The 25,193-nt window shown below is 46.1% G+C and overlaps 1 protein-coding gene across 1 annotated transcript in view; it reads right to left on the bottom strand.

Annotated features, from left to right (window-relative positions):
- Positions 1-25,193, bottom strand: part of itfg1 (integrin alpha FG-GAP repeat containing 1) — a 71,726-nt gene that overhangs the window by 37,021 nt on the left and 9,512 nt on the right. The window contains exons 7-10 of the mRNA XM_086174841.1: positions 14,643-14,692; positions 10,438-10,519; positions 4,836-4,930; positions 759-910 (exon numbers count right to left, since the gene is read on the bottom strand). Coding sequence (XP_086030967.1) covers positions 759-910; positions 4,836-4,930; positions 10,438-10,519; positions 14,643-14,692 — 379 coding nt within the window. The remainder of the gene's footprint in view (positions 1-758; positions 911-4,835; positions 4,931-10,437; positions 10,520-14,642; positions 14,693-25,193) is intronic.

The following is a 25,193-nucleotide window of genomic DNA, read 5'->3' as shown; positions in this document are numbered from 1 at the left end:
ACCTGAATGAGATCCTCCTACTGGACACATTGCTGTGCCGAGAACTCACTGTGCATGTGTGCTAATAGCTGCACCGGACTAATTATGTGTTTATTTTGAAATAGTACACCCTCTAGAGCAGGGGTGGGCAAACTACAGCCCGCGGGCCACATCCGGCCCGTTGGTCTTTTTAATCCGGCCCACCAAAGATTGGTACAGAATACATACTTGATGTGAATGGATGATTGGATCAATGAATGTGGGAGCTCAAACAGGAGGTTATTTCATTTTGGGAACCACTTGAGAACACTTGAGAATTTTTCTTAACTGAATGACACAGATTGGGTTTGTGATTTAGCCTTTACTGTGGACATACTGACACACATGAATGAGCTGGATGTGACACGGTTTGTGCATAACATGCAAGCAAACGTCAGAGCCTTCTAAACCAAGCTGGTTTTATTTTCAAAGCAAATATCAGACAATGATCAAACAATTGTCACACACCAGTCTGATATGTACTGTTAACAAATGCTTTTTTTTTTTTTTATATATGTATCGTTCCTTGTGCTGACTCGGCCCATCTGTCAAATTTTAAAAGTCAATGCGGCCCCTGAGCCAGAATGTTTGCCCACCCCTGCTCTAGAGGATCTCCTCAGGAGGTCAGATGAATCCCCAGAGTCCTCAAATGCGACTTCAGAGTCACAGCTTACAGAAAAGCTGCGAATGTTTCCAGCTCACATGTAGAGAGGCCAGCGAGTTCTTGTGTTGCTTCCTACCTGCCACTAGTGTTACGGAGGACCACCAGGGCATCTGGGAAGCCATCCAGATTATAATCCCCAAGGTGAAGGGACAGCGGCTGGCTGGGTTTCCCCGGGACGAAGCTCCACACCGTCTCCTTCCTCTGGAAATCCGACAGAACTGGGATCCACTGGTGGAAGAGCAAGGAGAGACAAATGAGAAGATTAACACCAAATGCATCAGGGTGGCAAAGAGGAAGATCATCTGGGAATAAATGCAATTAGCCACACCTTCAGGTATTTACATGGAATGCGAACTCAGATATGCGTAAAAATATTCTCAACATGTATTTCGGTCTAGAAGCCATAAATTATCCACCAAAGCAAAGTCGGCACCTCTATTTTTTCCCACAGACCCTGAAGTTCACTTAATTTCTAATATGATGCCTGTTTTATGGAGGGGAGGCCTCATTTCCTGATTATTTCCATCGTCCAAGGGCACATTGGAGACATAAGAAGACTGCAAGAACCAACAAATACAACCGAATTATATCAGTAACACTTTGATTTCTCCACATCTATTCTTAGAACTTCAGCAGGACTTGAAGTTATAAACCAGGAAAAGCATTGCTTTTTTTTTGATGAACTAATTTATTCAATATTCCACTTTTTTTTTTAAATACATGACATGAATTCCCTTTTTGTCAGTCTGGATTTGTTCGATGCAGAGGAGTTGGTGGATAAATTATTTTAAAAAAAGTAATTTCAAAGGAATTAGAAATCGGGGATCTAATCACAGCTGCCACTGAGAAAGGGGCGGTGCTTATCCTGGACTCATCATTCTTCACCATCAAGCCGTTCACATTCACTACGGACAATTTTCAATGGAGCTTCTGCAGGTGAACCTGGAGAGAATCTGGATCAGAACAAGGAACCACCTCGCACCTCACAAAGGGTTCTGACCTCCAACACTTCTTTTTTAAAATAAAACTACTATTAACACAGCAGTCCACAGACGTTCCCACACACACACACACACCAAAGAGACATTCAAGAGTCCATCTGCTTAGCATCAAAAGCCTCCACTTTTCTGTTGTCACGGCAACAAGGCTGCACTTTACTTGCCTTTCATTATTGCTCTGACTCGGCGATGGGTTGCAGTTTCTGATTCTGTTACATTTTCCCCGGATCTTTGTTTGACTTAACAGAAGTCCAAATGTCCTTAAATGGGATGCAGCTTGTTTATTCACAATACGCCAATTTTTGTTTGAGATGTGTGTGTGTGTGTGTGTGTGTGTGTGTGTGTGTGTGTGTGTGTGTGTGTGTCCAGATGCCGGCTGTTTACATTATTCATGAGAGTTAAGCAGATGAGCAGGTGCGGAGTCACCGGAGAGACGCTAACAGCCTTTTAATACAAGCAGGATGTGTAGCTGACTAACAATCGCGCAGTTTAGCGGGTGGTGTTTAGTGAGCGGCAGTCGCGTGCATGCCACAACAGCTGTGCACACCCTCACAGACGTGCACACTGTCATCCTGTTAGCTATGCCAGGTGAGCTGATGATACAGCACCCAATGCAGCCCACTTGGCATGCAGCCCAAGAGCTAGCCACCAAAAAAAAAAAAACCTTTCAGGAGTTTTCAGATTGGGAAATGATTCAATAAATATATCTAATATTCATAATTATGTCCTGGAAGTGATGGCAGAGTCATGTGATCCCCGACTAACCAATGACAGTGGCGGTGGTAGAGGTCAAAGATCGCCCATATTTCACCCATATTTCTAATCTACTTTTATCACTAATCATTGCAATAATCTTTCTAAGGTTTGTCAAAGAAAAAACTAATTGCTAGACAATAACTAGTTAGCTGGCTAGCCAGTGAATTAACTAGTAAACTAGCAAATTAGATTGAAAGAGCTTCTCAGGGGGCTTCATTTCATTTGTTTGCCAATAAATCAGCACCAGAGTGTGTTTCACCACCACCAGCCAGCATAACACCGGCACTCCTGAAGGGCGACTAGATAACTTTTGCTGCAGCAGTGATGCACAAAACACACACAAGCAAGTCGGTTCCTTTGCAATCCTATTGATTGGACTTTGTTGGAAGGAGCTCTCGCTTCATTAGGCCAAGAAATTAAAATGTAGGATGGCGTGAGAAGGTGTGTGTGAGAGTGTGTGGCCGTAGTAACAAACACAAAACAAAGTACGGAGCCAATAAAGTGCAGGGTGAGACGTCTGTACCGAAAGATAATGAGTGTTGGGTTTGATGACCACATGACACTGATCAGATCCTCCAATCATCTATGTATTGATCCATATCCAAGAATAAGCTCTTATTCTATTCTTCTTCCAGCCTGAGAACATTTCTTCCAGTTCTGTCTTACCCCTCCTTAATCAACACCACCTGGGATCTTCTGGTCACCAGGGGCACCCGGGTCACTGTTGTCATGGATACAGATATGGGCCACCAGTGATGTAGGGCCACCACATGTCTGATAGTCATAGAGAAGAGACTCTTCTGACTCGGAGGAGAAGGAGGGGCGGGAGGTCTGGCTGCCCTCACTATGGCCTGAAACAGCAGGCCTTTGCATTCCCACTGTGTGTATGTATGTGTGTGTGTGTGTGTGTGTGTGTGTGTGTGTGTGTGTGTGTGTGTGTGCCACCTAGACAACACCATGGCTTGCTCACCTTCACAAACACAGCAAGAAAACAACCGTGAGAAACAAAGCAAGGAGAACAGGAAATCAAGACACACACACGTATTGAAAAAAAAAACAATGGTAAAAATAAACCAAAAATAACGAAAAGCATCTACCTGAATGTCTGGGACAACTGATCAAAAAGAACCGGTTGGACGATTCGCATGAATGTTCAAAAAACCTGGGAGTCAGAGAAAACTGTCAATGAGTCTTGAAGGTTCTCTGTGTGGACTCCTGGTGTTTGTTCCTATTTGGCGACCTGCAGGTCCGGCGCTTCCTGATGTCCTAAACCAGTTCAGCACGGCAGGGGCTGCCGGCAGAGGACGAATTTTCCAAGCCCCCAATTCTGCTCTGCATGCAGAATTTTGTGTGCACCTGAAGGCACCATTAAATGTGCCAGCCTGTGTATGCATCGCATTGCACCGCCCACTTCGCTCAGTGGACCTGGACCAGCCTGGACCAGTGCAGGGATTTGGGGAAAACCAAAAGCCAGCGAGACAGGGGACAACCTTGACCTTTGACCTCCAAGATCCATCCTTCAGTACCAGGTGTTTCCACAAATAAGAACAAGAATTAACTCTTTCCTCGCCTCCGTCAATCTGTCTATCTCTTCCTTGCATCAAACACGACAGACTCTGCACTAACGGGATGAATGTCGGCCATCATGTCATCGTGACAATGACAATACTTGTGTATGCAAACGCGCCCGCACTAACACACACACACACACACACACACACACACACACACACACACACACACACACACACACACACACACACACACACACACACACACACACACAATCCTCCCTTCAATCTTGTTTTTTACAGAGAGGAGGATGGAGGGGTAGCTGACAGGCAAACAAAGCACGCTTGCCTGCAGGGAGTGTGGTGTGTGAGTGTGTGTGCATGCGCCTCTTTGTGTGCACGTTTGTCTGCGTGGGCAAACACTGAGGATAAGCCTATAATATTTCTATTTTGGACTGAAAAAGAAAAGTGGAGGCCGTTTCTGCAATGGTATGTGTGTGCTTGTGTGTGTTTGTGTGTGTGTGCGTCTGAGTGTGTGAGTGGGTGATGTATACAGTAATTTGTCGAGTGTGTACACTGATCAGATGAGACTGGACGCGGTTGGTCGTTAGATCTTGATCTTGTTACGTCCCATCTCACGCGGCTTCGCTGACAAAAAAGATTGTAGCAAGTACACAATGCATTATCACTCACGCCCCCAAGCCACACACACACATACACATACACACACACACACACACACACACACACAAACAAATGCGTGAACGTAAATAGACACACACTGGAGAGACAACAAGCAAGATCTTGATAAACCAGAGGGAAAAACTGATGTCAGTCCTGACGTCTGATTCACAGATCTGGTTTTGGAGGTGGTGAAGGTGCTCTTACCTCCTTGGAGTTGGACTTGGCAAGGAAGATGGCGCTGCGTTGACAGGCCTCGTCCAGGCAGGCAGGGAGGAGGTGGTCCTGACGGCCATCACCATCTGACAAACACGTGCAAAACAAAGAAAAAGACAAAGACAAAAGCTAGGCTATTATGCATGATCACAGAAGTACCTGCTGGCTGATCTGCCCGCACTGCTTTAATTATTACTATTACAGTATTGAGCTGCAGGGTTCAAACTAGTACGCAAACTGATGCTTCGCCCAGCATGCGCACACGTGCCCGTGTGTGTGCGCGTCTATGCATGCGTGTGTGCATGCGTACGTGTGTGTGTGTGTGTGTGTGTGTGTGTGTCGTGAGTTGGAAGTGTCATTCAAAAGGAAACATGAAAAGCTAGAACAGCCTCAGCTGAGGAGGGTTTGCTTGAATTGTCCCAACATCCAACCTTATGTGCCTCAGATTCACAGGAAGTGCCTCTTTTACCTGATTTTCCAAGGATTTACTGATTTTCATGGTTTTATTCAGAATATTTTCCTGCATAGTTTCATGCGACTTCTAGCTGAATTGTATTCCACATTTTAATGAGATGCTAATTATTTGTTGTGATGCAGCTGACAGTCACATGACCCTGGTCATATCCCATCCCTGAGCACTAATACCAGAAAATACTGACTCACATTTGTTTCCCAACATCCGAATTTGACCTTGTTTGCCCTGGAGTCACGGAAAGCGTTTGTCACTTTTACCTAATTTTCGAGGGATTTGTGAATTTTTATTGTTTTATTCTGAATATTTTCAAAAGTAGTTTCATGCGACTACCAGCTGAATTTTATTCCATGTCTTTACAGACATGGAGATGCTAATTAGAACATTTAATTAACTAAAAATGAATATATATAAATTTATTTATATATCAACACATATGTTTGTGCACCTAGCATAGCTGCATGAACATAAGTACATTTTTCGCCCTTACTTTACTTGAGCTGCATGGTTTCCTACTCAATACGTCTACCGTGCCCAAGTTTTAGCCTTTCTTTCGAATGAATAATTTTAGTTTGTTTGTAAGCTTTCTGGAACATAACTGCACATGTGTGGTGACGTGCCCGTCAGGGGAAAAAATGAGGTGCAAAAAAAACAAGATTTCAGCTCAGTGGCTGTGATTTTAGGAAAAACAAAGTTTGGCGTCGGAACACCGTCCCTCTGCCTAGGATAGGTAGCAGAACGACAGGAGGATGAAGCAGTTGAGAGAGACGTGGAATATGTGCTAATACGTGCTAAGGGAAGGCGATCCGTTCAGGTCAGAGCTGGATCACCCATCTCCTACTCTCTCTCTCTCTCTCTCTCTCTCTCTCTCTCTCTTCATCCTGCCATCCCTTCTATCTAACACCTCTCATTATCTTCCTCCCACCACCATCCCTCCCCGGTGCTTCTCATCTCCCTCTCCTGCTGGTGATGGAGATTGGCTGCGAGATGTGTGAGTGCAGACGTGCACGCGCATGTGTGCGTGTGCGTGTGTCAGGGGGTGGTCGATGGAGGGAAAGCAAGAGCGACTAGAAAAAAACAACAAACTGAGAGAAAGAGCCTACATAGCAACACACAGAGCCAACTGTGACAAACTGACATGATGACAATGACAACAACACAAACATCGATGACACAAACAACAATAACAAAAGACACACGTCGGGATACAGACACACACAGATGCAGAATGAGTTTGCTGCCGCCAGCAGCCTGTGTCTAATTACAAACCACGGGATCTGATGGAGTCATGCATGTGTGCGTGCGTGCGTGTGTGTGTGTGTGTGTACGTGTGTGTGTGTCCTGGCATGAATGTGCGTATATGTATGTGTCTGTTGATATGTGTTTTGCTCTTTAATGTGCATGTCTGTGTGAGTCTTTTTAAATGTAAGTCTGTGTCCATGCTTGTGTGTGAGCGTGTGTGTGTGTGTGCATGAGTTCCAAGACAGTGTTTGGAGGTTTGGAGGTGTTTGGAAGTCAAAGATCAAATCTTTCGGACTCAAACATAGTTGACATAGTTTATATTCGATTTCTACAAAGAACAAGGATCTCAGCTTCACAACATGTTCCAGCACATTCTAACAGAACTCTGCTGACCGGCTGTAACAGATCCACCAATGTCAGCAGTGGGTACTTCAAGGATCGGAGGACTCCTCAAGGTTCTGACTGACTTTTGATTCCAATGCAGCAAAGATCAATCATTCCTTTCATGGACTTGTTTCCTTGTCTTCTGGACTTGATGGATTAATGAGAGACATCTGTTGATGTTCATTATCATGTCTGCTCCACACAGAAAACCTTCTCTTCTGAAAGACTGGAACCCTCTGGGTTGTCCAAGCAGCTGGAGAAGGTGGCATCTACTACCTCGATGTGATTCGGACCTATGCTTGGGACTGCTTTGTGTCCGAGCGAGTTTCAATCAGCTGATCCCCAAAAAGATGAAGAGCCCCATGCAAGTATCGGTGGAAGAAGCACAGTTTCACTGCGGAAAGCAAGTCACATCCGAGGCGGCGGTGGCCAGTCTGCAGGGATTAGATGGAGCCTTTATATGATACGATGCAGACAAGAGTCTTCTTTTTTTTCTCTGCTGTTTTACAGCCACATTCACTTTCTGCCCAGTCTGTCAAGAGGAGAACTAAGGAGAGAGAAGAGAGGATGACAGCCAAAAAGGGAAGACGAGTCCGAACACCTGGAGAGAAGCGGCAGTAGCACAGATGCTGAGGCAGATGAACAAAACATAAGACAAGCGAAGACAGAGAGAAAGAGAGAGAACGCGAAAGGAACCCCATGGTGAAAGAGAGAAATAGGCCATCCTGTTAACATGCTGATGTACCTGAACACACACACACAATGGCACACTTTGTGATTTTAAAATATCACCTCAAAACACATTTCCATCTCTGAGCAACCAGCTCCCCCCCCGCCGTGTCACCCGGGTCCCGGGACCAGGCGGCGTGTTACCTAATGATGAATTATGCATCGGTCCCTGTCACTTTGAAAAATGCAATTACCTCGACGATAAGGCAGATGGGCCTGTTTTGTCTGGCATATGCTGTGCATCTATTAGGAGCCAACACACACACGAAGGAATTAAATCAGTATTTTACACTGATAAGAACTGAGGGGCTCCTTTGTGGAAACCCATTTGAACAGAAGGACGGTGAAAACTGGGTTCTCCCTGTTTGTTCTCGCTGATCTTACTGTTCAGTGGTTCCACCAAAAATCCAGATAAAGATCCCTTTCAGGTTGGAGGCGGAGATAACGGCTGGGGGTCAAAGGTCAAGCAGTTATAGCTCATTTCTGTACCACCAGAGATATGAGTGTACCAGCACAGATGAAGAGAAAGAAAAAAAAACAATGCACAATCAACAACAAAGTGATGATGAAAGAGGATATAACAGGTGGATATAATTTAAAAGACCTTTATGACGCGTTAAGCATGTTTGGAAAAAAAAGCCTTCTTTGATGTTTATCACGCTGTCTCAATTGCATAATTAGCAAATCCACATCGTGTTTCCTTCTCGCTGCCGCCATTTTGACCTGTTACACCGTAAGTAATTATTAATAACACTCATTAGTGCCGTGGAGGAGAACTCACACGTGCAACAATGAATGAAACCAGCAAATGCTGAGATTTTGGTTCTGGTTCTGGAGCAGAACCTAACAGATGTCCAATTGGTTGGCTGATTCACATTTCAGTATTTTCAAGCCCCCCGTTTGTGTGAGTGGGGCCTCCTGCTGGAGATGTTCAGGGGATTGCTGGCTGTTTCTGTTTCAAAGATACTTGTCAGATGAGATACTTTGGGGTTCTTCGGTGGAGAACACGCTGCCCTGGACGACCTACGAAGATGGGCCGTTAATCCCACATAAGGCAGATTATTTTTTGTTGATTTGTTTGCTGGAAATCACTTAAAAGCTCAATATTTCCTGGGGCAAAGGTCTTAGCTGCTTCAGATCAGGACGCCGCAGAGCACCCGGGAACATGGATAACAAAAATATTACTGTACGTTATTACACAGTCATACAAAGAGTCAAGGTCTGGAGCGTCATAAAAGTGACAGACGGGTTCAAATCCAATCAGATCTGAATCAGTTTGTGATGAAATTGCGCCTAAAAGCGCGGACATGGCAGGATTAGGACAACACGGACGAGTGTTAAAAAACTTCACCCTTCTAGTGGATGCCCAATCACGTAGTCTAATCTGGTTTCACGCTTCGACGATGAGAACCCAGAGTCTTGAGCTATCTGACCACCAACATGTTTAACCCCCCCAGATTATTTGGGATTAAACTCGCTGACTGCGGTGTGGCTCTTTAAGTTTTAGCTTTAATGACGGCAAGCACACAATGTTCATCTGGGCAAGGGCAGGGTTCTTTAAGAAAAAAAAAGAAGAGAAAAAAAGAAAAAAAAAAGCCTGCAGACTGAGATGAATTACATACAGTCAAAAGCTAGGAATTGAAAACAGAAAGACAGACAGACACACACACACACACACACACACACACACACGCACACACACACACACACACAGCTAGACATTAACCCCACAGGTCCATCTATTACTGTCAATCTAAAAAAAGGGGAAGTCGGGCCACTGAATATTTGATGGACTCCCCTCGCTGCGCCAGATTAACAGATTAATCTGCCAATAAGGACGTGTTTATCACTGCCAGGCTGTGTGTGTGTGTGTGTCTGTGTGTGTGTGTCTGTGTGTGCGTGAGAGACGCGAGCGCGAGTTAATTAAAAAGGCATCAGACATCGGGCTGCTGACACTGAGCTACGAGGTCACACGGACAAAAAGCCATAGTCAGAGGACGTCTGACTCTGTAAACTGCAGTGGCCGATCTGAAGGGGGCGCTAATTGTTCACGATTTTGTTAACAATAATAATCATAATAATAATAATAATAATAATAATAATAATAATAATGATAATAATAATAATAATAATAGTCCGCTAATTATCATCTGCTGCGTCTTTTTAACACTGATGCCAGCTGGAAGTGAAACTGTAAGCTGCTTCTTCGCCCACCAGGACAGGAAGTGGCGGTGGCGCCCAACAGGAACAATCAGGGCCACTTTGCAGTCCGGGGGCTGCAGGCGGGAGATTACAGTGGCGGCAGAGATTTTGGAGGATAAATGCAAGGCTGAGCCCAACAATGAATTACCCCAGCCAAGATTGTTTAAGGGGATAAGAGGTTCACCAAAAATCTGGCTGTGTGTGGGATTGGATGTGTGTCCCCCAGTGTGTCAGATTAGCCTCCCGGGTAAGCCGCCAGCACGCGTGTGCGCACATGCGTGCGTGCACGCGCGTGTGAACAGAAAGTTTGTGGATGACAACACAAAGCTGAAAACAGCAGGGTCTGACTCGGATACTCCAGATTAAAGGGCAGATTAGGAGTTTTTTCTGGGATTACAGGTCAGTAACATTGCATCGATTTCACTACCAATAAAAGAGAAATTTATCGCCTCCATGAATTCTGCTCCCATCTGTCTCAAGGTCTTTATCTAATTTTGGATTTCTAAGGTTCATGTTTACCTTGTGTGTTTGTGCTACGGCACCGAGGCCGGACATCGGACTCACCGAAATCGGCGAAGGATGACTGCCCGATGTTCTGGACTGGGGAGTCTGCCAGGAGAACGTCCATCTTGCTGAAGTTCCCATCCTGGAGCAACAGATGAGAGCAAAGCCGAGGTTAATAATGCAGTAATAACCAGCGGAGGGTGGAAGGCTGTTATTTAAAGGGCCGTTAATTTAACGAGCGCCGTGTGTTTGGGGTTGTAGACCGCCTTTCTCACACACACACATACACACACATGCACATAGATTGAATATTTCGGTGTAAAATTGACGCAAAAGGAAAAAATTCAAACAGAAAAACTGACTGGAGTGTTTCTGGTTGACGTTTTTAAGGGACTGATGGTGTCAGGATTAGACTTAGGTGCGATACAAGGATCAGATTTCCACCACAGCTGATTCTGCGACAACAACTCCACCTGAAGTACCGCTCAGGTTCCACGACAAAGTACTTCTACCAGTTACCACCACTGCGAGCTATAACCAGGATCCATGACCAGGAACCACTACAACCTACTACCAAGCAGGTACCATAATTTCACACCACAATGATGTACAAAGAAGACAAAGAAGAAGAAATTTATTGTCACATTCAGTTAAACATAGGGTACAGCATCAGCAAAATTTTCCTCCCAAGCTCCTCAAACAGTAAGCAAGTTCATTTAGGACTCAGAAGCAGAGTTTGGCAACCTTTCATTCCTCTGCTAAAGCTCCCTTTGGCTATGGAAAGTATTTAATTTTAAATTAATTTTACCTTGGGTAGTTATTTTTTGAATTGTAATTCTAAATATGAGGATTATGGTGGTCTTGTAACATTAAAACAAAACGTATGAAATCTCTTTTTGTTAAAAAATATATGGCAAAACCACCAATGAGTGAGGCTCAGGAGAAAAAACCCAAATTAGCAAACTAAAGTGATGCGAACACAATGCTAAAATGCAGCGTTCATTTTTACTGGAGGATACAGCCAACTTCATCCTCAGTTACAGGAGGATGCAGATGCCATCTTTTGTTTGAAATATAGGTTTACTCCAGTCATCCAGCCTTTTATTGCATGAATACAAGGAGGACTCAAATAGACATTGAATATTTTATTTGAAAATATACCTCAACCCAACATCTTTTTTGTTTTGTTTTTTTTTTCAGTTCAAAACGTTTTCATGCATGCAGAAATTCTATTTCTGCATACAACACACTAACATAAAGGGAAGATAAGACACATGCAGTTTTATCTTCATTTTATAATGAAGCAGGGCGAATGAGGGGGTAAATGGTGGGATGACTGACAGTTGATCACTCCCATTTAAGCACCGCCCCTCACCCCAGCGTCAACTGAAATTGCCCCTCTGACACTTTGAGAAGGCTATGAAGGATGAATAAATGAAGAGAAGGCAAGGAAATGTCTCGATCCGGTCGAAAAAACGAGTTGGTTACTGACAATTTCTTTAAACTAATGGCACAAAACACTTCAAACACCTTTGTACTTCCCGCCGCAAACATGCACATCTGAGAGTTGTCAGTGAAGTCCGTAGGTTTGGATACCTTTTGCCACCACTTCTATTAAAAACCCAGAAAATGACGGGCCTTCAAGTGGGAGACAGATGTATTTTTAAAAACGGGCTCAAGACTCCGCCGTTCATTTTCATTTGGTGAAAACGCTTCGACACACACGTACACACGGGTGCTAGCTGCGTGTGCTGCAGATAAGATCTTAGCGAGGGTGATTGACTGGTGTTGGTTCTTGATTGCAAGATCTCATGATTAAGTGTGTGTGTGTTTCTGTGTGTGTGTGTGTGTGCGTGTGTGTAGTGTTGTGAACAGAAGGGAAGACTATTAATAAGACTTGTAATCCTTTTCATCTTCACACATCAATCAACTGGAGCCACACACACACACACACACACACACACACACACACACACACACACAGACACACACACACACACACAGATGTAATGACTGCAAACAGCGATCCAGAGAAAAGTGTCAATATGGCAGGGAACAATCAGCAGGGTTGATGTCTTTTCTTCTAGGCTGACTGAACTGAATCTACGTTCACTCTCCCATGTACACGCCTCATCTCCAGCCGTATTCTGGACTCTGCTTGCTTGGACTCGGAGATGTAATATCATAATTGTTTCATATTCTATTCAAAAGGAGCAAAAGGATTTGGCTTGCTAGTTCAGCACAATGAATGCTGGTCGATGGCAAGTGTAAGCACCAGTTCTTCGAACCCTCTGAGGTTCTCGGCTAGTGGTTATTTTCCTGTGCATTAAATGTATCAGCTGTTGCACCGCTGACCTTTAAAACCCCTCAGCTCTTGTTGCCGGCTAATGAAAAAAAAAAGCCGCCTCCTCCTCAGCCGGCCGAACGTCTCCTCCGGCGTAATCGCCGGAAAACAGAGGGGAGTGGCGGGAGAAAACAGGAAAGTAATTAAAAGCGAGAGCAGCAGCAGGAGGGGGGTGGCTGGCCTGTGACCAGGGGGAGGCTGCGGTGGAGGGCCGGAGGCCATGGGGGGGGATTAATGGGGTTCGGTGTGTGTTCTGTGCACGTCTGCGTTGCGCATGAGTTTTAAATGCATTGGTGTTGGCTTTGGTTTGTGAGCTAATGTGAAGGCTGATTGAGGAAACAGGTGGAGAAAAAGTGCCATGTTCTCCTGGCAAAGACCTTTTTATCCAACATGGACAGCTGCCGCATTGACAACGGTCTCAAACCAAAAACAGTCATTGATTAATACAGTATGAAGGACGCTCATATTCATCTGCAGCAAGGACATGGACGCCTCTTCATGATGATGCCCTGCTGTTCTTCTCCCCGTTCCTGAGGAAGCCCCTCCTGCACTTCGAGAGCAGCCTTCCCTGGATATTTCTGTGAGGGTATTTCAATTGTGCTCTCTTTGAAGATGTTCATCCTGATTCAGTTTGAAAGCACATTACCTTCGCATGGAACCGACACCAAAAGTTTTTAGTTTCTTGCTGAATTTGGAAAGCTGCCTGTTCTAGATGGGCCATTTGGATTTGTTTTCCAGGGCGAGAGGATGGACTGTCGCTGATGACCCCACCACCGCTGCCCGAGAACCACATGCTCACATTTCATTGCAATTGGTCGGACAGGAGCCGGCATTCTGCTTCGCAGAACAGAAGCACCCCTCCCACTGGCACCTAGATAAGCATAGGTTTACTTGAGCAGAAGCTAAATCATCCGATGTCTTGTCTTGTCAACTAAACGGTTCGGCTAGGTCTTATCAACGGGCCCGAAGGGCAACGCCATCCTGATTGTTCTGCTATTTGACCACTAGGAGGATCTACAACACCCGTCTCCAACTGCATCTTGGTTTGTCATTACAATCCAAGTCTCCGCCTTCAATAATAACCTATTACTCGTTCCCATGGCGACCAATTGTAGCGATTACATCTGCAGATGCACTTATTTCCCTGACTGGGGAACCTGCTCTGAATTTCATGGACAGAACATAGTTCTAAAAGAACCTTGACCGTCTGATGGTCAAACCGCAATTACAGTCTCTGGTGGGTTTGGCACAGGAACGTTCTTTGGTCTTGACTTTTTGAGTTCCAGGTTTAGCTAAAGACCTCCCTTCCAGCTCAGAGAGATTAAGGAGATTAAAAATACAAAATACTTTTCAATGCCTATTTGGTTATGTTGCTCTTTCTGCTCCTGCTCATCATCTTTGCACGCACACATTCCGTTGGCTGCCGCATCCTTCAATATCTCCCTGTTCCCCTCGTCTTCCTCTTCCACCCCCCTTCCCTTTCTCCCACTCGCTGTGATAAGACAGACTACTGTTCAGCTGGCGCCTCGACCTGCTGAATTTCAAACAGGCCTCGATTGAAAAAAAGAGAAACCCGGAGCCGCCTCTCCTCCCTGCTCAGACAGAATATCAACTACTCCTGCACAAAGCCTCTTGCAGCCTCTGCAGAGCTTTGGCGTCGTGGAGAGCCAGGACAAACATGGGGGCATCAACCCTGACCAGAGGGTTTGTACGGACACACCTCCCTGGTTCCTGTGTGAAAGCGTCTCCATGTTATCCTGCCTGGGTTTCCCTTCATACAGCTGTAAACATCTGGACTCAGGAATCCACAAGTGGACGGCAGGAGACCCTTCGAACCAATGCAGCTCTCCCCCCTGCGGCCCGGAGGTCATGTTGGACTGGGAGAGCTTTAAAATACACAAATATAAAATAAATGCCCTACCTTGCTGATCCAGGTCTCGAAGAGCGGCCCCTCCGTTGTCAGGAATAAGTCTGGAAGAGGAAGAGGAGGAGGCTGTTAAGTCGGAGAATCCTCGTAAAAGCCCGGAGCAGTGACGATAAATCTGTAACGAGCAAATCTTTCACGTTAACAGCAATGACAACGATAAAACAGCACGATGTCAGAACTCCACCGATTGTCCCGAGACGTTTAAGGACTGCAGATGTTTGACTCTTGATTGAAGTTTTCTCCAGATGATGGGAATCAATGCAGCGTTTAATGTGCTTTACTCCCTTTAAACCTTTTTAAGAAAGACTTGTTCAACCTTTGGACATTTGAAGGTCCAAAGAGTTGAGACCCAGTGATATTTAACTGGCCACTTAGGTAAATAACAAGTACCACCAGACAAAACTGCAATCAAGCAGACTTCCTTTTGCATTTGTTCAAGTTTAATTTGGTTGATAAATGGGTATTCGCTGTAAATACAGCATTTTCAAAGCCCGGGACTTAAATACGCAAAGTCATTAAAAAACAACTCCCCTTGTGAACCTCGAGAAGGGTTGGCCATCTGTTTGATTGACAGCCAACCCGTTTGATATGAAACCGCCTCTCCTCAGCTATGATTGGCTCCACCCCCCAAAAGCTTGTCCTTCTCAGCTCTGAAACTGGACAGGAAATAAATAAATAAACCGAGGCATCGATTTTGCCTTCCGGCCGCGTCACACTTCCATGCCGTGCTGTGCTCTGCATGGAAATTAATGTGTGTGTGTGTGTGTGTGTTTGTATGCGGCTGCATGGCAGCAGAGCTGAGTGTGACAAACAACAAACAAATCAACAAATCAAACAAGCCAATGCGACGATCCTGAATCAATCTGCCGATGTAAAGACCCTGCAATTGATTAACCAGCGGTAACTTGGGTATGTGATCATTCTGATTGATCAGACTGAACGGTGCTGATTGATCCCTCTGCAGTTATGCGTCGCAATTGTGTCAAAAATCCCACACGCAGTTCTACACCTGTCTGGTCTCTCGGGTCGGTCATGTGACCCGGCGGCTTTCCATGAGAGCACTTCAACATCCCCGTCTACTTCTGTGTGTGTGTATTTTACAGAAACAAGCTTCTAATGCTCCTCTTACATCTTGTACTTTTCACTTCCCGCTACAGCAGGTCTTCACAGCAAAAAGCATTTCATCCAGCTCAGCTTTCATGTCCATATATTTCTTTTAGCGGAGGGAACGCTGAGGCTTGAAGGTGATTTTGATGTTATTACAAGGCTCAGATCTTATTCTTTTGTTATCTCAAGATATTCCAGGTATGATCCAGACAGGTTTCGGATCCACGACGACAGGTCCAATGGATCCAGACTCAACCTTAAATAGCTAAGCGATGATTCAACCGTCTATAAAACAAAGTGTTATTTTATTTATTTATTTATTTCCTGGATTTCTTTTGCCAGAGTAATCTGGATGGTTTTATTATTCATTTCGTGTTTTTTTTTTAAATAATTCTTTTCACGTCTTATATCAAAAGGGTTTTATTATCCTCCCCCCCACCCACTCTCTCCTTTCATTTCTTTGTGCTTGTTAGATCTCTGCTGTCAATCACATCCTAGATGACAAATATCTCTTTCTTATTATCAGAATTATCATTATTATTACTATTATTATTATTATTATTATTATTATTCATTTTCTACAACATGACGCAGCAGTGTGGAATGAGAACATGATGGAGGGTTTTGGGGTGTGCTTTGTCCTGAGCCAACTCGCATCCTTTCACTTATTCATGTAGCGCTGCATCGCTGTCGGGCAATTCATGCAAACAACGGCAGGTGTGCACGCTCCGGGAGCTTGAGGAGCCTCTTCTTGTCCTTTTTAAACTTTAAAGAACCTGGCGAGGAGACTAACTGATCTTGGGGAGATCTAGGTGTTGATGAGTTCAGCTAATCAGCTGATCAGGCCTCTCAGACAGAACCCAGCCGCGATTGGCTGATTAGGCACTGGTGTGTGTCAGCGCGAGAGGAACGGGTCGGGGTGGGTGGAGATCGTCATCTTGTGAACACTTAACATTCTCGCCGCGGGGAATCTTTCTCCCCATCTTCCACTCTAAATGCTGGTCAAACATGGCGGCTGCTCCTGGCACTGGTTCCCCTCCCCGCCGCCCTGGCAGGAGGTTATGGCGTATCGTCTCAGAGTGGAGGGTGCTCGAGTGAGACAGGGATTATTCCAAAATGCCTCTGAAATGGTAATCGAGTTTGAGCACAGTATCCACATAGCGGGAGCTGCTTTTTTTCTGGATGAAATTAAAATGCGCAGCAAGACGCCATCACAAGTGAAGCATTGTGGTGCTGCGGAGCTCCACTAGAACACAAATCATGCTCCCGGGGCGCAAAGTCCCTGCTACGGGACTCAGACGAAATGAAACGGTGGGACTAGCCGTCCCGTAAAGATGATGAGTCACATAACAAAGAGATATCTGTCAAAGTAATCGCTGCGCACTTCACCCTGTTTGCATATTGTTTAGCCGACTCGGAGCTCTCAGCCACACTTGTGTGAGCGGAGAACATGTGATGTCCTTGAAGGAAGAGGAGTGGAAATCAGGCCAGGAAGACATCCACGGTCCAGCTGCTCATTTGCATTCCCTGCTTAATACACATAATGGTAACAAATGCTGGACTTCCTGGTTCACTGGAGGCTCGCTCTGCGAACATCCCTGCTTCCTGCATCAACGTTTGCGAACACACGTATTGGCCTGGGGTCATTGTGATGCAGTGTAATACCAAGATCTTCCACAGGAACGGGTTCTTAGCCGCTGTGCTTTTGCACACGGCCGTAGGAGGTCATGCCGGCGTCACAACGACGGGCGGTAATCCTGTTAGACCTGTACAATCTGTGCCAACCAGCAGGGCCATCGCAGCCTGATAATCCCATCAGTCATCGCGTAGCGGCTAAAGGCGAGCGGCACCCTCGGGATGGAAACAATCGGGAAAGCTTCGAACGTGAGAATCGTTATCTTGATTATAGCCTCAGGGGCTTTTTCTCTGAGGTACATGACTATATGGCCGTATATATCATTATTTTGGGATAGTGGGCCTCTCGGCAGGGGGGATTGCTACATTGATATCTGTGCCATTTCCCTGAGCAGTTTGAATGAGCCTGACATCGACTGAACGTTCAGGGCTCTCCTCAACACAGGAAGAAATCCTCCTTTGTTCCCTGTGTGTCAGTGATTCTCCTCTCCTTAAATAAGGAGTTTTTGCTAAACGGACCCCCGTCGGCACAAAACAGCTGGGATTTTTTCAAACACAGTGAAGGCTTTTTATTTTTGTTACACGAGAAGAAAACTAATTCGAGGGAATTATTCAGGGTCGGTGTCTATAATTAATGAACAGGCTGCTGAGCGCACGGATTGAAATTAGCAGCAGAATTGCAGTTGTGGTTGTAGTACAACTCTACAGTAGTGTGTTAGTACCCCTTGGGGTAGTTGTTAATACTGCAGTGGGTACACACAAAAAAAAAGGAAATTTTGGAAACGAAAATCTAAAGGAATGTGAATGTGTGTCTGTATGGATATACAGACACACATAATACCGACATCTAATTTACATGTATATGTGTATATGTATACAGCGAACCCAATCAGATGACACGCGGGGAACAGAAGCTCCGCCCTCATTACCAACGCTATCGAACACTACTCTCAACAACTTTGGATCCGAGTCGCCTATCAGTGGAATGGCCTTAAGGTGGACTGTCCAGGGTATTCTCACCCTGCTGACTATACTTATCTGTCAGAAACTGGATGTGAAACCCTTTCGTAGGTTTGTAGGACTGGACTGGAGGTTGCAGACATTTCAGTGCTTGTTTCCTGGACATATCTTGAAAATATTCTGTTCAAGTAATTCCATTCCCTGCATCCTCAACAATTCCACCCTGGAAATAACAAAATCGCGAGTCAGCCATGCAAGCTGCACCAGGTTAGCGTGGCGAGACAAGGAAACAGTTCTGGAGCGTATCACCAATCCTCTGAAACATCACAAGAGTGAAACTGGGACTGGGGCCGTGTAGCCAGATTTGCTTAGCATGTCAGAGCTAAGCGGGCGCATACGACATCAGACACAGTTCTTGAACACATCGTGAGAATCTGTCTTTGGTTGGCGGGTCAGTTCGCTGCCGATGGAAATTCTTAGTTAGCATCCGCAGCGCATCACAAATGATTTTCCTAGCTCCCGCTTAGCACGAACGCACCATCTGCTGCAGATAATACGTTACACGACAAATGCTAAACATGAGCTGGGGGTTAACGGCAAGTAAATTCCAGACATCCAAACCTAAAACGATTCGGCAGTACAATAAATCTGGCGGTGTGCGCCATGAGCACGCTCAAAGCCCAGGCTAATAGAGCTGTCATACTCCTGCACTCAGGGAAGCTGCATACATAATTGAGGTATATAAATGTGTTTGTGTGTGGGAGGGTAGGGTTGCATAACAGCAGCAAGGATTGGGGGGCTCTAAGTGGAATGTCATGTTGGCAGATAATTAAAGGCGTGCTCAGTGTGACGGCTGCCCTCGACACTGGGTATGTAGAAAGGAGACGGACGGACAGCGGGTGCCGCAAGGCCGCGTGGTTTACATCACGGGCCATCAAAAACACTGGAGTGCAAATGGAATCACAACAAAGGAAAAAGCGTGGAAATTTTAATTGCAAGCACAATCTATAACCACTTCACACCTCCCCAACAGCCACTCCTCGTCATTCAGCTCCCCTGCACTCTTTTAAATGACTCTTGAAAAGCCCACTGTTACACCCACACACATACATACACACACACACACACACACACACACACACACACACAAGCACATGATGAGTGTGTGATGAGCAGCTGGTATGAACACACGCCGCTGCCTCCACACACACACACACACCATTATTTAAACATGGGCGCCTGTGTGTAAATGTCTTCTCCTTCCCGATCGGGCTTTGTCCTGTCGTCTCCAATCAGCAGAACCTTTCACACTAACACAATAATTGCATGTGTGTCTGTCACTAATGACGGGGTGTTCGCAGCAGCGACGGCCTCAGACAGGGAACGAGAACACAAACAGCACAATAAGGTGAAATACCGGCTCGCAGAACTCCCGTAGGAACCCTGTCACTTCAAACCGGTGTGACACGAATGTCTGCGACGTGCACCATAAGCTCCATGCTCAAAAACAAACCAGCAAAGAAGAATCGGAAAATTGACACAGTCAACATGGAGAGCAAAGCTGCCACAGCGTTCCTGTTCTGCAGGGGTTGAAGAGTTTTTATCTTCTCCCTGCACTGCTTTACGGTGCGACAAACCTCGTTTGCCATTAGCTAACTCCGCATTTATCCTAGCCAAAATGTTAGTGCTCTTCTGTGAGCCCTGGAAACCCCTCTGAAGCGTAGCAGGCCAGGAGAGCTTGGACCAGTTTGTCGGTCCACTTCTCGCCACTTCCATAGACTTTGTCTCCATCAGTGAACAATCAGTGGTCTACAAGAAGTATCTGGTAATGGGAGGGGTTTATGAGTTCATCCAACCACTAACCGTGGAACTGTAAAATGATTCTTATGAACTGAGAAACAGCCTTATTCCTGAAAAGGCCCTTGAAGCTGGTTGAAGTTTGGCTGTGGTCAAAGGATGGACCTACAGGTACAGTGCCAGTCGGGGCCGTTGACTTACTTTGACACTGATGCAGTAAGGAACCTGACCAGATTATCATGGATTTGAAAGACGAGAAGCCAAAGCCTTGTACCAGCTGAAACGCTCTCCGTCCTCTGCCCGGTAAAGTTTAGTCCAGCCAGAGCCGCTGTAAACATCAGTTGATCTTAAGTCATGAAAGATGAATGGGAAGTCCGAAATAATGTTCTCTTGCAATCCGCTAATGAAGGTTCAATCAAGCAGGCCTAGAAATATCGATCTCAGCTTTATGATGCTTTTGCTCATGAGCTTCTGGACGTCAGGTGGAGTCAAATGATATTTATATACAAAGAAATTTGGGCTTAACAACCTGTAGGGCTCTGGTCTGAGGCCGGGAAAAAAACAAACCTAGCGACCTCCTCTGTGAGGTGCTAGCATGGTGAGTGCCGCCTTGCAGAACCTTGAAGGTGGTTCTCCAGTGATACCAGCTGATCTTATGCTCCTCACATCCCAGAGGACTTGGATGTTAACAAATTATGACACCGTCTTCACTTGCAGGGCATCCACAAGGCCTGGAGGAAGGACACAAAACCAAAACCTACAAAAAACATTCCTGTTCTCTGCAGGGAGAACAGCGGACCTCTCATTTGAAGTCTCGTAAAGAAAGAGGGAAGATAAGAAGATTAGAGAAGAAGAAAGGCAGAACAAGAATAAAAGGGGGATAAGTGGTAATAGAAAAGGAAAATAAGGAAAAGTAGAAAAAGAGGAAGAGGAGGGGAGATAAGCAGAGGAAGAGTGGCACTCCTTGAGTTATTCATAGCCTCTCCATCAGATTTGTTAAGGGGATTGGGAGACGTTTAAGGGCCGGGCCGACTCTGGCTGCAGCAGCAGGATAAAGACCAGGCTTCTATTAGCCTCTGGATAAACAGACAGGGCTACTCTAGGCCGCCGCTAAACCCCCATGGGTGTGAGGGGGGGCTCTGACACCGAGGGGGATCGACAGCGCAGAGACAGAGATGATGCTGCCCCCCGCTGAAACAGAGACTAAGAGGCCCAGAAACCAGACCTCCATAAAATGGCACTGTCCCTTCAATACTGACATGCAATCTTGTCCTCAAAGTCCACCGGGCAGACCACGTTGCCATGGTGATGGGAACGTAGCGCCATAGTCACCTGACATGGACAGGTGGAACTGGAAGGCGACCTGGAACGAGGGAGCAGCTTCGAGCAGGGCATACCAGTGTGCTGTCAACAAGCCAATGGCATCCGGGGCTTGTTGGCCCGCACAAACAAACACAATCGGGCCAGACGGAACCGGATGAGGACAGATCAGACAAAAGAGCAGGGTGTCGCCAGTTCCCACCCCCCGCGGGTGAAATCTGGACGGCCCATGTCTTGTCAGGAGGCCAGGCTGCAGACCCCTTTAAAGCCCATTAACATGCTTTGGTGGCCCACTCCTGACAGGCAGCAGCACCCCTGCAGGCCCACGGCTGAGTCATCTCCAATCCGCCGCAGCAAAGCCAGGAATATTATCGACTGAAAAACAAGAATGCCGACGTTTGGCCCCGCCAGACTTGTGTCATTTATAAGGGAAAATATGTTCTCACATGCGTTCTACTTCTGTAAAGCGCCGCCGTTCTCGGGTCCCTGCAGTGATTAACTAATTGAAAAAGCCCAATCCTTGACAGCCTCAGGTTTTTTTCCCTTTTATACAGAAACAGATGAATAAACAAGTGTGATACCGGAAACACTCAAATTGGATAAAAGGCCACAACAATGGGGTGGAGGCCGCTGTGTTTGTGTGGAGTTGTAGCTAATTACTCACTTCACACTGGTCCCACGTTACTGTCATGGCTGACACACACACACACACACACACACCTTTTACCTGTCTGCATAACAACTGCCAGCCTGTGCGGCGGTGGCTAAAAGCAAGCAGAGCCGTGCTCTTTTTTTGTTTTTTTGTTTTTTTATTCCGCGAGCTCGTTCGCTTCCAATTTGCACCATCAAAAGCGCAGGTGGGCTTTTTCAGGGGCATGACACTGCAGCTGCACTGCTTCACAGCTAGTCAGGTAGATGAGGAGGTGATTAGGAAGGGAGCGAAGCTGGCCGGGATCTGACTGAGGGTTCAGGAACTCAACTCCACTGACTTCCTGTGTTGTTTTGTCTCAGCCAAATTCTTCAGAAAGAAGAGAAACCCTTCCTGCTTCTTCAAGCCGAAATGTCAAGAGCCCACATCAGTTTAGTGGGCTTTCAGAGAAGCGATGGTCGGTACGTTCCTTCTAATGAGTCCATCAGAGGGACAGCAAAATGTTAGATAGATGGGGGAAAAGAGGATGGTTGGTGTGAGAGGAGAGCCAATCATCTCCCTCCTAGATGGAGGAAGCAGCCCAAAGGAGAAGAAGAAATGCTCCTCTTAGATGAAATATAGTTTACAAGTCAAACCAAAAGGTTGAGGAGCTGATTGAATGGATCCAAGCTTTAAGAAACAAGTTGGACTGGAGGACTTGGAACCGCAACCTCAATCCCCCGATCTGCCTCCACAGTTCAGCCAGGGCAAAACATAAAAAACAATCCGTGTCTGTTTGCCTCGATTTCCCGAACAGCTGCCTGGCCCCGTCCTGTTCTGTTCAGAATAATTTGCCAAGACATGGCGATGGCAATGGCGATGGCGATGGCGACGGCAGCCGCCGCTGAGTCACTGCTCACTCCTCCATTTCAAGGAATTGAGAGAAGACACGATGGAGATGCCCGTCTCTTTTCTCCATGTCTCTAATGCCCCTGAGCAGGTTATTTGTTAGACTGTTACTCAGCAAACAAGCTGCGACTTCTATCCACAGTTGGCTTTCAGAAGGACACACACACACACACACACACACACACACACACACACACACACACACACACACACACACACACACACACACACACACACACACACACAGTGGAGTGTGTATTCAGTTGCTGGAGGGTTGCTGGGGAGATGAGCTGAAGGAAGGCCTCCACGCTATTAGGAGCGGTAGAACGTGACTTGTCTGGGCAACTCGTCCTCTGCTTCTGAGTGTGATGTGGTCATGTGTTATCCAGGCGACCAGGTAAATGTTCACATGTGAAGTTTGCTGGATGACGTTTTCAGCAGATGAAGACACTCAAGGTTTCTGTATCCATTGAAATGCCTCACACTGACAGTCAGTGATCAGGCAACGCGCCTTAATCCCTCCATTGATTGGCTGTGTGATCGGCAGGCGCCTGTCAAGGGGCTGCTGCCAGTAATTAGCTTTAGCTGTAAACTCCCTGGCGTCGGACACATCTTTCTGCGAATGTCAAGGGCTCTTTTATGTAGCTGTCACTGACAAATAAGACCAAGGAAGGAGAGAAAAAAAAAAGATAAAAGAATAATTCGGCTGTATTGTCTCAGCCGGACGAGCCAGCGCCAACCGTTAAAAGCCCTCTGAGCTATCACAGCTGTTGGGGGAAAGAAAAAGAGGCAGCCGGCTCTTTATAGTACAGCCCGCAAAGATTTGCCGCCATCTACTCAGCTTTATTATCCACACATCCTGCCAGCAGACGCCCACCACTGTCTGACACCGGCGTGGCTACGACTCTCAACAGAACGCACCAATCCAGCAACCATGAAGGGACAAGCAGGACGGACAATTGATCCAATCGCTGGTGGGAACGCGGATGTTTGGGTAGATTCGTGATGCTCTTTTCACAAATGGCCACCAAGAGAACAGGCCAGCATATGCAACAACTTCCAGCAAAGTGTCAACTCTTCCATCTATCTTTGGGTGTCAGTCCATTATCAGAGTCACAATGACACAGGAACTGATCTGCTATGGGATCGAACAGCAGATGCTCCTTCAGTGGCTGTAGGTCACATGACCAGCCGATATTACCTATCAACAGACTAAAATAAACCGTAAAGCATGTAAAATAAAGACATGCTTTTTATCCAGCGTCCGGGGCTGATGGGAGACAAAGGTTACCGAAGCGCTGCCATCTTGATCCCTGATCTAAACATGCCATAAATAACCATAATTTCAAAACAAGCCATGAGGTGGAGGTAGATAATATCTAAAACCTAATTAGGTTTAGAAATGTATTGCCTGCTTGTTGACATCAGGTATCGATTCCGTCTAAACACTCCTTCACGTCAAAGAGCAAGGTCGCTGTTGGCTTGATCAAACTCAGAGCTGAATTCACGACGTCCCCCAAGCGTCCCCTCCAGAGCCGACGGGATGAGGAGGAGCCACATTTCTACTGATATGTGGTCACGTCCCTCTACAAGCAAAGAACCACTGGGCTGTGAAACAAGCTTTTCCAAAACAGCCAGAAGCCCAGAAGGACCCGCAGGGATTTACTGCAGTTTTTGGAGAAGAAGGGAGAAAAAAGGAAAGCCTCTGCTGCTACCTGTATATGCTGAGACACCAGTGGGGCTCAAATGAACCATCAGCCTGGCTCCTTGACGCAGTGACTTATTGAAAGACAAAAAAAATAAAAAAGAATGACGGCAAAGTCTTCCCAGATTCAAGCTCCTTTTGCCGAGGACGTTTGTTCTCGTATCCAAATATGGCTGCATTCAGTGACTTTGTCAAGAAACACACATAAACAAAGACTCTTGTCCACAATTACTACGGAAACTGCTGCCTTACATCTACACAGGCCAACCGCCATTACCACACACACACACGCGCCGACCGCCATTACCACACACACACACACACACACGTGTGTGTGTGTGTGTGTTTGTGTCATCATGCGTGCACACTTGGATAAATTGCAGAATCCAGGTCAGGAACAAAGTGAAAAGCTCGGCAGAATAAATCTGTCTCTAAGCTAATATGTAGCCCTGACTCCACACTGTGAGACCCCCCCCCCCCCCCT

This window comes from Fistularia commersonii, chromosome 27 (assembly GCF_037954325.1).
Source record: "Fistularia commersonii isolate RoL2024-O1a breed Wild chromosome 27, RoL_Fcom_v1.0, whole genome shotgun sequence".
Taxonomy (NCBI): Eukaryota; Metazoa; Chordata; class Actinopteri; order Syngnathiformes; family Fistulariidae; genus Fistularia; species Fistularia commersonii.
Note: the sequence above shows the minus strand (reverse complement) of the source record. Positions and strands in the feature narration are given on the sequence as shown.